The sequence below is a fragment of the Macaca nemestrina genome, chromosome 4 (genome assembly GCF_043159975.1).
Source record: "Macaca nemestrina isolate mMacNem1 chromosome 4, mMacNem.hap1, whole genome shotgun sequence".
In the NCBI taxonomy this organism is placed as follows: Eukaryota; Metazoa; Chordata; class Mammalia; order Primates; family Cercopithecidae; genus Macaca; species Macaca nemestrina.
Window position 1 is genome coordinate 60,207,263 of NC_092128.1, and position 13,105 is coordinate 60,220,367.

Sequence of the window (13,105 nt, forward strand, 5' to 3'; positions counted from 1 at the left end):
ACATATATTATATGTATTATATATTAAATATATATATATATATATTCCTCACAAGAACTCTATAGTTTATTTATTAGCTTCATTTTACAGACGTGGAAACTGAGGCAAAAAGAGATTAAATATCTCACTAAGGGCTAGACAGAAGTAATTATTGGAGTTTTTCTAGTTTCAGTATCATGGCCCTTACCTACTACCTATATTTAATACATACTTTTACTACATATTAAAGCACGTTGGGCTCAAATATTTACCTGTTCCGAGAAACAGGACGTGGTATCTCCCATCAGCAGCATTCACTCGATCCACAGCTATCTTTGTATACTTATAGTCAGTGCCAATACGAACAATCAAAGGCCTTTTGTGGATTGGGTAGATGGAATTGTACATGAGAGGATGGTTCCGAATAAAAGTGACAACATCATCTGGGAACTCCTTGGTGGTTCGCATATTGGGTGTAAATGCTCCTCCTGGACACTAGAAAGAAAGTTTTAAAGAACCAAGTTAATAAAATAGTTGCCTTGTTCTAGTAATAACAAAAACTCTCTACTTTTGAAATCACTTAGTAGCTCCAGTTGTTTTAAGCATATCTGCTACCTATGGAGGTGAAAAGAAATAGCATGACTATGTTTTACTATCTGTAGATGATTAATACTGTGTGTATTAACTTTGAATTAGGCTAAGTCCTTGTGTGTTATTCTGTTTTCAGAGAAGAGCTGATGCCATCTTGTATATGAGATAACTCTTCACCCTTCTCACTCACCATTTTTCTATTTCTTATTTTGTGCCAGACACCATATTGTTAGGAAAACAAAAACTAGTGGACACAATCTAATGCTGCTACTTCTTAAAGTAAGTCATATTATCATTAAATTCAGTCAAACTCTGACATGTAAGTTTTATTTCATCTAATCTGCCCTCCCAAAAGAGAGAGCTTAGAAATTGGGACTTAGGGGCTTAGGTGGCTCAGGCCTGCAATCTTAGCACTTTGGGAGGCTGAAATGAGAGGATGTTGAAGCCAGGAGTTCAAGACCAGACTGGACAACACAGCAAAATTCCATCTCTGGGGAAAAAGTTAAAAATTAGCTAGGTGTGGTTGTGCATGCCTGTGATCCCAACTCCTTGGGAAACTGAGGCAGGAGGATCACTTGAGCCCAGGAATTTGAGGCTGCTGTGAACTGTGATGGCAACACTGTACTCTAGTCTGGGCAACAAAGTGAGACCCCATCTCCATAAAAAAAGAAGAAGAAGAAAAAAAGGAGGAGGAGGAGGAAAGGAGGAGGAGGAGGGAGAAGGGGAGGAGAGAAGAAGAAAAGAAGAAGAAAGAAGATAGCTTAGACTGGATGTGTTAAATTAAATCTGGTAACTCCCCTCTATCAAAGATCCCATTCATTATCCTTAGAATAAAATACCAGCAGCTTAGAACAGCCTACAAGCTTCTGCATGATCTGGCCTGAGCCTGCCCCTCCTACTATAGGTCTTGCTGCTCCTGAGCCTCAAGCATACCTTCCCTCCAGGATCTCGGCACCTGCTGTTCCCTGCCCAGCATACTCCTCTTCAGAACACCCCATGTCGTTTTCTGTTACCTCATTCAGTTCTCAGTTCAAAAGTTGCTTCTTGAAAGTGATAACATATAAAAGTATTTCCCCTTCTCCATCTCTACTTTGTCTCCTTGGCCTGCCATTTTTCTTCACAGCCCTATTTTAACTAACAGTATACTATATATCAGTTGCTTGCGTCTTTATTGCAAGCTTGTGCTGACTGTAACTGGGTCTATTTTGTTATTGTTTTGCCATCAGACTTATAACAGAGCTGGTTAGTAGATAATCACCAGAGTAGCTGAATGAATGCATTATATCATTCATTGTATCTGGCCTGCAATTTTGGTGCAGGGTCTGTATGAAACAGGGGCCTCAATTCTGGCCAGGAGGGAAAAGTTTCAGAGCATTAAGTCCAAAGGGGCAGGCAGAAAACAAGAATGAGATCTGGAGAAAGGACTGATGAACAGCGTCAGCAGTTCTGGAAAGAGAACCTGACAAGGGCCTCTGAGGAGAAGATTCCATTCGTAGGGTACCTAAGGCCAAACTTAAGGGTAGGCTGGGAACTGCTGAGGCCAGAACTCAAACTCACTAATTGGATCTGAGTGTTAAGCTATATGAGAAAAACCATTGGGTATAATATTTTAACACATACAACATTATTACTAATGTTATTAAATACCTGTCAATATTAAATTCCTGTTGATATCTCTACTTCCAGAAACAAAAACACTATGTTATAGTTTTCTTGAAACACACAGCACTATTGTGTTATTTTTCATTTATCTTCTTTAGAGAGGTATGTGGTAAAAGGAAAGTAACAAAGCAAGCTGCCTGTTCAATAGCAACAGGCACAGCATCAGACATAAATAGCAGGATGCAATGGGGACTGTGACAAACTGGGGAGTTATGTGTTATCCAAAGATGGTAATGAACACTTATCCAGCTGACTGCTTCTAAGCAAGAATAAAATCCTCGTGCTTCCAGACCTCAGCAGAAGACAGAATGTGGAGTTTTATGTAAAATCTGCCAAGTGTTTAATGTTGATTCAGTAAAAAAAGAACAGCAACGTGGGGAGCCAAACAAAATATGACAATCTCCAGGTTAAATCCTTGCAACAGCTGTCCAACAGTATTAGTGCCTTCGGGCCAATGCTGCCAAGCAGACCTCCATGTGCAGCTAGATCTCAGCCGATTACTAATATCATCTCACTCATTTAGATTGCATCATCATGAGTGCAATATTTAGACTAACTTTGACCAGTTAACATTACTAGACTAGAACTTTTTACAGATCTGATAAATATAGTTCTCTTTTTATAGAAAGGCACAAGGAGCAATTAAATGACTTAAAAGAGTAGCAGTAATGAGGCAAGTAATAAAACGAAACCTCTCATTCTTTATTCCATTAACTAGACTTTCATCTGGAGTTCACGCTTTTATTTTTTAAAACGTATTATATTTAAATACACGTTTATAAACTGCTCACAATGAAGACCAAAATGAGGACAAAAGTTTTAATTTGAGGCTGTTCTAAGCTGATGAATGTGTTCCATACTTCTGCAAAATACAGAATTATGGGTGTTTTCTAGCCTCAATCTTCACACAAAGTGGAAAAAGGGAACTACATTGCTCACTGCATGAAAACATGGAAAGAGCAATGCATGGGTAATTTAAATAGTTCCAGATCTTCATAAAACACCACTAATTATGGCTTGCTAAACTGATATGTCTCCTTAAGTATTTGCAAGCATTCCCGTTTCTAAGTTCTGGAAAAATCAAAGTTAGCATACATTACTAAACAATTTACATAATTTCTAGTTAGTACAGTTTGATGTGAGATAAGCTTATTAAGTTATCAGTGCCTAGTCTCTGGCTTTTCCTTAAAGGTAACTGAAATCCAGGTTAACAATTATGTCAAGGTTGTTCAAAACCATAGTTATTAAAGAGGTAATCTAAGCAAATCGAATCAAAGACGTTACTTTGCATTCATTAAAATATTCCCCACAAGACTTTTTTTAATCCTCGCATGAATTTATCATCTAGAAATAAGTGTCTCCTAGTACATGTTCAAACTTACCAAATAATTCTTTTTCATAATAATTAATTCTTCTATTGATTCATGGAATCAACTCTGCTGATAAGACAATGAGTGCTAATAATGTAACACAAACAAAAATTGATTGCCCTTTGTAGACTCTATCTGCAGTACTGAGTTTGCTCAGTGTCATACTGCCAAGAATAAATCAGAAGTGATTAACTTTTCTCTCACCTTGCAATATAATAAAGCATGTTTATTGAAACTTCAAAGATAACATAACATCTATGTGCTATCGTAAAGTATCTGTCCACTAATTTGGCTGGTGTTTCATTCTTTAGAACATTAATTTTACTCTGCAAATAGTCATTAAGTAATTTTAAGTAAGTAAACTTCTCCTTTAAGTGTTTTTCCTCAGTTCTCCTAGCTATTTGTTTATCAAGCAGTGATAACCCCTCCTTTTTTGAGTAAAGACAGTTCAAGGGCTCTGATTACTAAAGTGTGAGATAAAATGCTACGAACAATAAGAATGCCATGTTAGGAAAGTAACAGCAATTGTCCTTACCAAACTTCTTTCCTATACTCAGGTATTCATAAATATCTGTTGCCCTCTGGAATTTCTAAATGTTCTCTTAATCTTCACATCCATTAGGCCAGTTTTCAGAATATACTTATATATTAATATATGTATCCATTATTTGGACATACTTTATCCAAAAAGCACTCTGATGTGTCCAGTAGGGGATATAATAATATAAAATTACTGTTATCTTCTAGACACAAGTATTCAAGTAAGAAAGACATATTCAAAGCAAAATAACAATATTATGACAAAAAGTAATAACTTGAGACAAACGTAAGATAAATAATCAATTTTGGTTTAGGATCAATTTCCCTACATAGTCAAGAGCCAATATTTTTAAACTGAGTTTGTAATAGTGGAGAACTTACAGCTGCCAAGGTCAGTGAAGATGTTTAGAGATGAGAAAACAAAATTTAGAGTATTTAGAGAACTGTAATTCCTAGGGCATTGCTGGATCATGGAGCCCAAAGTGAAGGAAAGAGGTAGGAGGTGAGGCTGAAGACAGATTGCAGAAAATAATGCAAAACCAGGCAGAGAAAGAGTGACTACCATGGTCAAGGGGATCTTAACACGTGGGGGATGAGTGGTATATAGATATATAAAGGGTCTTAGTGGCACTCTAGAATCTAGGTTTATTTCTAGTACTGGTCTATGAAATTTGTATACTGAGAAAAACTCATATTTTATGTTTCAACCTTGGTAATCCAAGCCCTTTGTTTGAAGCTCAAAAAATTACATAGTTGAAGACTTGTACTTGTGTATTAGCTGACCCTCATCTTCCTTATATTTGCCCTCCCCTACATATAAAAGCCCACCGTTCCAGTCCTACTAACCCACACAGAGCTTTGAAAACTCACTTATTCATTTCCATCTGTGTCTTGTAGTGTATGCTGTACCCTGCATCTGAAAACCCCTTCCTTTCTTACCCAATTTATTCACATCCAATCACTCTTTAGGGCAAGTTCAATCTTACATTTTTTTTTTATCCCTTTTCAAATCAGGCTGTTTTACTACAATCTCTCTCTCCTCTAAACTTTGATATTTATTTTTTTTACGATGTGAGATGACATGTAATTAATTTTTCATGTCTGTATGTCTTATGCATTCAATTTTCCTAGAAACGTTCCTGTTTTCAAACATCTAAGAGAAACAGAAATACTCTAATGTAAGCACAACCAGAAGACGTATGTAATCAACAAAACTGCCAGCAATGAACTTCTCGTATCCTTGCCACTACTGACTATGTGGATCATCAATTTTCTGTGATCCTTTGCATGTACCCGACCTGTCCAAAGCATGATGATGGAAGCACATGACTCTGTTATACTTATAAGGAGATGTTCAAGTTGAACACTTTCATTAAGTTCTGCCTTAACAGGATATACAACATATACAAACAATCTCCTGCAAAAGCTTTATACACGTTGCAGCAGAATAATGTAATATGCTTGCTTGGCCACAGAATTTTCATTCTTTGGCTGCCCTTTGCAACATACCAAAAGTGTCTTGTTTCTTCCACAAACTTGAATTACTTATGGAAAAATATTATGACACAATTGGCAGACTTCTTCCTACTGACTTGGGCTTGCTGATGGGGTCGTTTGCTAACTGAGCTATCAACCGTGCTTTAAAAGAAGTACCTACAGGGAACATTAGAACGAGGGTATGAGATTTCTGCCAGTCTCATTTCTTTAAGAACACAGCCATATATTTATGGGGTTGACTGGGCAACCATACTACTGTATGGGGAAATAAAGTAGGACAATCACAGTTGATCCTTCATTGGGAGGACTTCAGAAGCAACATTCTTAACCTTAGAGAAGAGAGAATACTTTGGATTACTTGGCTGCAGATGGTTTGGCTACATGAGACGATATTAAACCCTGGAAGTGCAGGAAGAGACAGACACTGCCACTCTGAGTCAGAGAGCTGACTTCATGATGTTTTGCTGGTTGAAGGGTGGAGGGATAGAATCTTCAAGGAGGTACGCTTTTCCACGAGGAGTTCCAGAGGTCACTCCTCTACCCTGCCTCTTTTATTCTCTAAGGATCACTCATCTGACAATTTTTTGATTTAAAGGAGCTGCTCTGGTCTCAACACCAGATGTAAGAAACCACATTATAGAAATATTTCTCAAACCCTGACTACTCCCTTTTTTCACGGAGTCTGCTGCAGATGTGTGGTGCTAACCCTGGCTTACTCTACACTGCTTTGGAACAGGAAACAAATGGTCATTCTTCAGAGCTAAAAAACAGTGAAAAGGGGGACTGTTAGCAGAATTTTCTAATTTAGCATTGGTTTATTCTGTATTACTAAAAAGGGTTTAGTATTCCTACATTTTATGTAGAACAATTGCTGCCTGACATGAGTGGTTTTCTCACAGTGATTCTCTGAGTTCTACACACCTGTTAAGGTGCCTTTCAAGTTGTCACCTGGGTGAAGAGCATGATGAGAGGTAATGTCAGAGGTCACTTTTCTTGAGGAAAAAAAAAATCCCTAATTTGTAGCATTTGTCAGTTTCCATGGTGTAAATAGTTTCACGATGGCTGATTTCAAGTTACCACTCTAATGTTCTTAATTGAGAAGAGGTGCACATTATCTGCTCATGTAAGCTAGGTACATGCTGGCTCCAGCACAGACTGCATGAGGCTCTGAGGCCTCAAACCCTGATTCGAGCAGCATGGCTCTCTTTTATCTTGGTAATATCTTTATATTTGAAGGGTTTCCCTTAAGTTTTTTTTTGGGGGGAACAGAATTTTGTTGAGTTTGCAAATCAAATGCTCCTGTAGTAACCCCATTTATATGTTGTTCAAAAGAATCACTGATGAAAGCACATGTAAACACAACCACCTCTTAGTTTTCCATATTAAGATGAGTCTATGACTAGGTCAATTTCAAATAGCAGGTCACTCTCAAAAGTGTATTTTTCTCTGAAAATGCACAAAATATGTTGAGTAAAATAGTAACAGCCTTTGATATATAATGGAATTTCAAAGTTGTTCAGCCTCCCCTTCCTTTCCTCTTAAATAATTTCTGCTTCTTATCCAGCACTCCCCAATCTTTAAATGGCTGTATCCGCTGATACTTTTCCCTGTTTTATACAAAATTAATGTTTTGTCCATCTTCTTTCAAGCTGTGAACATCAAAGAGAGATCATCTTAAAGGATAATATAAATTCTGTGACAGGACTTTGTTGTCACTTATAATCATGACCTAAAAGTTTAATCTTTTTATGAATAAGTAGCAATTCCCATAATTTTTCCAAAGTTAATTAAAGATCAATTGTTCCACACAAAATAAACATAAATGATTAAACTTTGAGCTTCCTAGCTAGGAATGAAACTTAAGCTTTAAAAATTTTGGAATAAAATGTGCTCTTTAAAGGCTTAGCAAACTATATTTTCAATTTTCAAAAAATGAACAATAGTATAATTTAAGAAAATAAAGGAGTAAACAATATTGCAAATAAACTCTAATAACAAAGATAAAATGAATCAACAATTAGTAAAAATTATATGGGATAATTATTTGGAAGAATATTAGCAAAGATAATTTCAAATTCAAGAAAAAAGGAGCACCTTGTTAACCTGTTAGTATCTATCTTTTGATTTTTAAAATAAATTCATTGTTCATATTTATCCATTCTATAATTATAACCCTATTTTATGAAATACAGAGATATAAGATTACATTTCTATTAATGTTCAATTGTATAACATCTCTCGGTGTACTGTCTGACATTTTAGAAACAAAAACTAATCAACATTCTAGAAGGCAGCATTATTATAGGCCAAATGAAAAAGAAAGAGTAGGACTTATCAATGGACCCTTAGAAAAATTCTGGTTCTAACATTCAAGTGCACTCTCTGTATCTTCAGCTGGAAAACTGAATTTTCAATGTATCCCTAATACTACTAATATTGCATGATACGGATATATCTACCTGCTTTAATAACAGTACTTCTATTTCAGACCATTCCTAATTAGAAAGCTGCCTATAGTTAAATCGTTCTAATTTGTGTTACTTTATAAATATTTTTTTTGAATAATTACATCTCATCTGTGGTAATTATTTGCTAACACATAAATTTTCTTCCTTTGAGATGTATGTAACATAATTTCTATCTAAATAGATGCCTAGAAATGGCACTATCTCTATATGAAGTATCTCTAAATTATTTCTCACATGGTTATTCCTTAATTAAAACAGATATTCAGGCTGCGGTGGCTCATGCCTGTAATCCCAGCACTTTGGGAGGCCAAGGCGGGCGGATCATGAGGTCAGGAGTTCGAGATCAGCCTGACCAACATGGTGAAACCCCATCTCTACTAAAAATACAAAAATTAGCCGGGCGTGGTGGTGCCTGCTTGTAATCCCAGCTACTTAGGAGGCTGAAGCAGGAGAATTGCTTGAATCCTCGAGGCGGAGGGTGAGGTGAGCTGAGATTGTGCCACTACATTCCACCCTGGGCAACACAGCGAGACTCCGTCTCAAAAAAAACCCCCAAAACCCCACAGATATTCATTACTTGTTAAATGAATTTATTATTATTATTATTATTATTATTTTGAGACAGAGTCTTGCTCTGTTTGTTGCCCAGGCTGGAGGGCAGTGGCACGATCTTGGCTCACTGCAAGCTCCGCCTGCCGGGTTCACGCCATTCTCCTGCCTCAGCCTCCCGAGTAGCGGGACTACAGGCACCCACCACCACGCCTGGCTAATTTTTTTGTATTTTTAGTAGAGACGGGGTTTCACCGTGTTAGCCAGGATGGTCTTGATCTCCTGACCTCGTGATCCGCCCACCTCCGCCTTCCAAAGTGCTGGGATTACAGGCTTGAGCCACCGCACCCAGCTGTTAAATGAATTTTTATAAAGCATCATAACAAAGAATTTTTCCTGGATACTCACAGTTCCAGGGCGAGGATATGGAATTCTGCCCTGATAGGAAATCAGCTGGTGATTGGGCCCTTCTTTGTGGGCAAAAGGCCCATTAAACACAGTCTGTATATCAGATAAATGATACACACACACTGCTGATCCTTTGAAAACTGAGCTAAAAAAGAAAACAGAAAAAGGCATTTTCAAATTTTTAAGATTAAAGTACAATTAAAAAATATATGGTAAAATTTATGATAAAAAGTTAATATAATTCACCATAGAAAAGTTAAATGTTATCGAACACATGTGAAAAGTTGAAAAACTTTGAAAAAAGGTATTGATACATAAAGCATTACAATATTCAATTCATCCACGGAGATAGACAATAAGTTACAGTAAAATCCTTTTCAATGTTTCCAAAATATAGGACAACTCAAAAAAGTTTCTAACTAGTTTATCTTAGCAGCAAGAAAGTATACTGATGATTTTATTTAAAAATATGAATTTGAATTCCAAATCACTATCATATAACCTATCAGCATTTAACTCAAAGAAATGAATCTCATTAATAATTTAACACCATATCTTTCTGTATTATGATTATTTTAATGAGAGTGTTCTCACATGGTATCTTGAATACTAGTTGGAGAAGTCTATGTCGTCACGGTTTATGTACTTCCCCTGTTGGTCACAGAACAAAAAATAGGAGCCCCAAAATATTCACCAAACCATCTTTAGTCAATGACACCTCATAAAATTTGTTTGACTCTTTAGTAAGAAATATTTCCATTGTCCTATGGCAGGTTGGCTGAAACCAATATTTCTCTGACTCACATATTTATTTCAAATTAGATGTCTAATGAAAAAAGGTGCATTCCCATAAAAACAAGTAAGATACATTGTTAATCGTTAACATTAACAGGCAGAATGATGATTTTGAATTTTTTTGATATTAAAGTTACGGGTATTTGAAAAAAAACTAGAAAAACAATTTTATTGAAAACAACATTTTCTTAAGAATTTGATTTTTTTTCTTTGTTCAATTCTTTTTTTTTTTTTTTTTTTTGAGACAAAGCCCAGGCTGGAGTGCAGTGGCGCAATCTCGGCTCACTGCAACCTCCGCCTCCCGGGTTCACACCATTCTCCTGCCTCAGCCTCTCGCATAGCTGGGACCCTGTAGTCCGCCATCACGCCCGGCTAATTTTTTGTATTTTTAGTAGAAACGGGGTTTCACCGTGTTCGCCAGGATGGTCTCAATCTCCTGACCTTATGATCCGCCCGCCTTGGTCTCCCAAAGTGCTGGGATTACAGGCGTGAGCCACCGCGCCCGGTCTCTTTGTTCAATTCTTTCGTGAGTTAAATCAAGACTACTTAGAACAGGAGTTAAACACATCCTTAAAGACATCTTTTTAGACATCTTGTGGGGCAACCGCAAATATTTAAAAACAATTTCCTTGTACATTTCTTTTACTTTTAATAGCTCATTGCAGTTTACAATTATACTGTGTTTTTCCCATTAAAGAAAAAAACAGCGAAAATCTTTAGAGTTTTGTTTTGTAGTTGATTGTCTAATCAAAGAGACCCATTATCTTCCACACTGGCTGAGTTACAGCTCAACTCTAAGGAATATGCCTAGTATAAAATTAATAAAGAAAAATATGAGCAGGAAAATATGAAAATATTATTTTTTATCTTGAAATATATACTTTAGTTTGGGCATCCCAGAGAAGTGAGAAAACATTAAACTAATTTTCAAATACATAAAATAATCGCATATGGAATAAGAAAATTGGCCGGGCACGGTGGCTCACGCCTGTAATCTCAGCACTTTGGGAGGCACAAGTTGGGCGGCTCACAAGGTCAGGAGTTTGAGACCAGCCTGACCAACATGGTGAAACCCTGTTTCTACTAAAAAAAAAAAAAAAAAAAAAATACAAAAATTAGCTGGGTGTGGTGGCACATGCCTGTAATCCCAGCTACTCAGGAGGATGAGGCAGAAGAATTGTTTGAACCTGGGAGGTGGAGGTCGCAGTGAGCTGAGATCACACCCTTGCACTCCAGCATGGGCAGCAGAGCAAGACTCCATCTTAAAAAAAAAAAAAAAAAAAGGCCAGGGGCGGTGGCTCACGTCTGTAATCCCAACACTTTGGGAGGCCGGGGCGGGTGGATCACGAGGTCAGGAGATCACGGCCATCCTGGCTAACACAGTGAATCCCTGACTCTACTAAAAATATAAAAAATTAGCTGGGCGTGGTGGGGGGCGCCTGTAGTCCCAGCTACTCTCGGGAGGCTGAGGCAGGAGAATGGCGTGAGCCCGGGAGGCGGAGCTTGCAGTGAGCCGAGATCGCGCCACTGCACCCCAGCCTGGGCAACAGAGTGAGACTCTGTCTTAAACCAAAAAAAAAAAAAAAAAAAGAAACAAGAAAAAGAAAATTGGTTCAATGTTTTGTCAGGTTCTAAATAGTCATCACTTTACTTCAGAAGTAGAAAGTATTTTTATAGAAATGCCCAATTGTTTCCAGCTTTCCTAAGGTATAACTGGTATACAAAAACAATACAGTACATAATTAATGTATACAATGTGGTAAGTTTGAACATATGTATACACTTGTGTTACTATCACTACAATCCAGGTGATAAACATTTATTACCTGTGATAACAGCAACCAAAAAAATGCCAAAAGTTTTATTTGCTCATGAGTCCTCAAATTATTTTATTGAAAAAAATCATTTATTTTTTCCTACATGATAATTCATATCTTCATTTGTTTGATAAAAATATCATGCAATCGCTACAAATACTCTCTACAAAAGCATTTGGAAAGCATTAGTTTAGCTCCAATATATTCTGATAATCAGGCAAAAGTAAATAAAATGGAAGGGTTACATCCCAAATGACATGTAAAATTAAAAGTTGAAGAGAAGAATGCTTTTATAATAATTACTGTTACTCCATGAAGTTTATTGTTTAACTCGTAAAATGTAACTGTTGAATAATTACCTTGATGTTGTAAAAATGCCATACACTAGTGTTGTCCTCGGGTTATCAGTTTCCAGCAGAAACACGTCCTCTATAAAAAGAAAAATATTCTTTAAGTTTCTAAAGAGTAACTTTTGTTTTGAAAAATTTACCCTAAGAAAATAATTTCAACTATGAAAAGTATTCTGTAAAAAGATATTCCTGTACCATCATGGTAATCTGGAAACAAGTAATGATAGAAACACTAAATTAAGTTAAATTAATACAGATACTAATAGAATTTATAAAAATTTTGTATCCTTGTGAAAACCATGCTAGTAAAATAATATTATGGGGAAAAAGTACAATGGCATATTATATGGACTAGAACCATATTAACCTCAAAAACATCCATCAGAATATAAGAAAAAGATTAACAGTGAGTGTTCCAGGAGGCAAAGCTATAGGAATTTTCTGGTGCTTCTTTCTAAATATCCTTTAATGTTAATATATTACTGTTTTAATTTTAAAAAATTACAAATCTCAATTTCTTTTTGATCTAATCTTAGGAGTTGGAAGATGGAATAAAACTTTTTCACAGTAACTTATCATACCATCAAATAGAACTTTCTGTGGCAATGGTCAAAATTGCTAGTGATACTTTTATTTAATGATAGCTCCTCTAACAAAAAGATGTTTAAAGTATACTAAGGCAAAGACAAAAGACAAAAGTATGCATAGTGAAGTGATAAATAACAGAATATGAAAGTAGATTTCCGATAGAAAACTCCAATTAATAATCAATTGCCATGATTATATGAAAGGCCTAGATGTAGTGACAATCTTGCTAACATAATTATTGCTGAGAAACACAAAGAAATATGTATTTATTTTAAATTAACAATGAATTTAAATGACCTCATAAGCAATAAATTTATAACCACTCAAACAAGAAATTAACAACCACTAGTCCTTCCATATGTGAATAAGGGCTGACAATGTCTAGCTCTCCCTAAAAAAAAAGAAAGACTGAAACATAAAAATATTCCCAAACATTTGGAGGGATAGAATGAGCAAGTAGGCCTTTTCACAAAATAATACTTAGAACTTTT

General features: G+C 36.2%; 1 protein-coding gene across 1 annotated transcript in view; it reads right to left on the reverse strand.

Moving 5' to 3' along the window:
- Nucleotides 1–13,105, reverse strand: part of LOC105475389 (semaphorin 3C) — a 179,233-nt gene that overhangs the window by 46,991 nt on the left and 119,137 nt on the right. The window contains exons 10-12 of the mRNA XM_011730598.2: nucleotides 12,036–12,105; nucleotides 9,065–9,209; nucleotides 252–474 (exon numbers count right to left, since the gene is read on the reverse strand). Of these exons, the coding sequence (XP_011728900.1) occupies nucleotides 252–474; nucleotides 9,065–9,209; nucleotides 12,036–12,105 (438 nt within the window). The remainder of the gene's footprint in view (nucleotides 1–251; nucleotides 475–9,064; nucleotides 9,210–12,035; nucleotides 12,106–13,105) is intronic.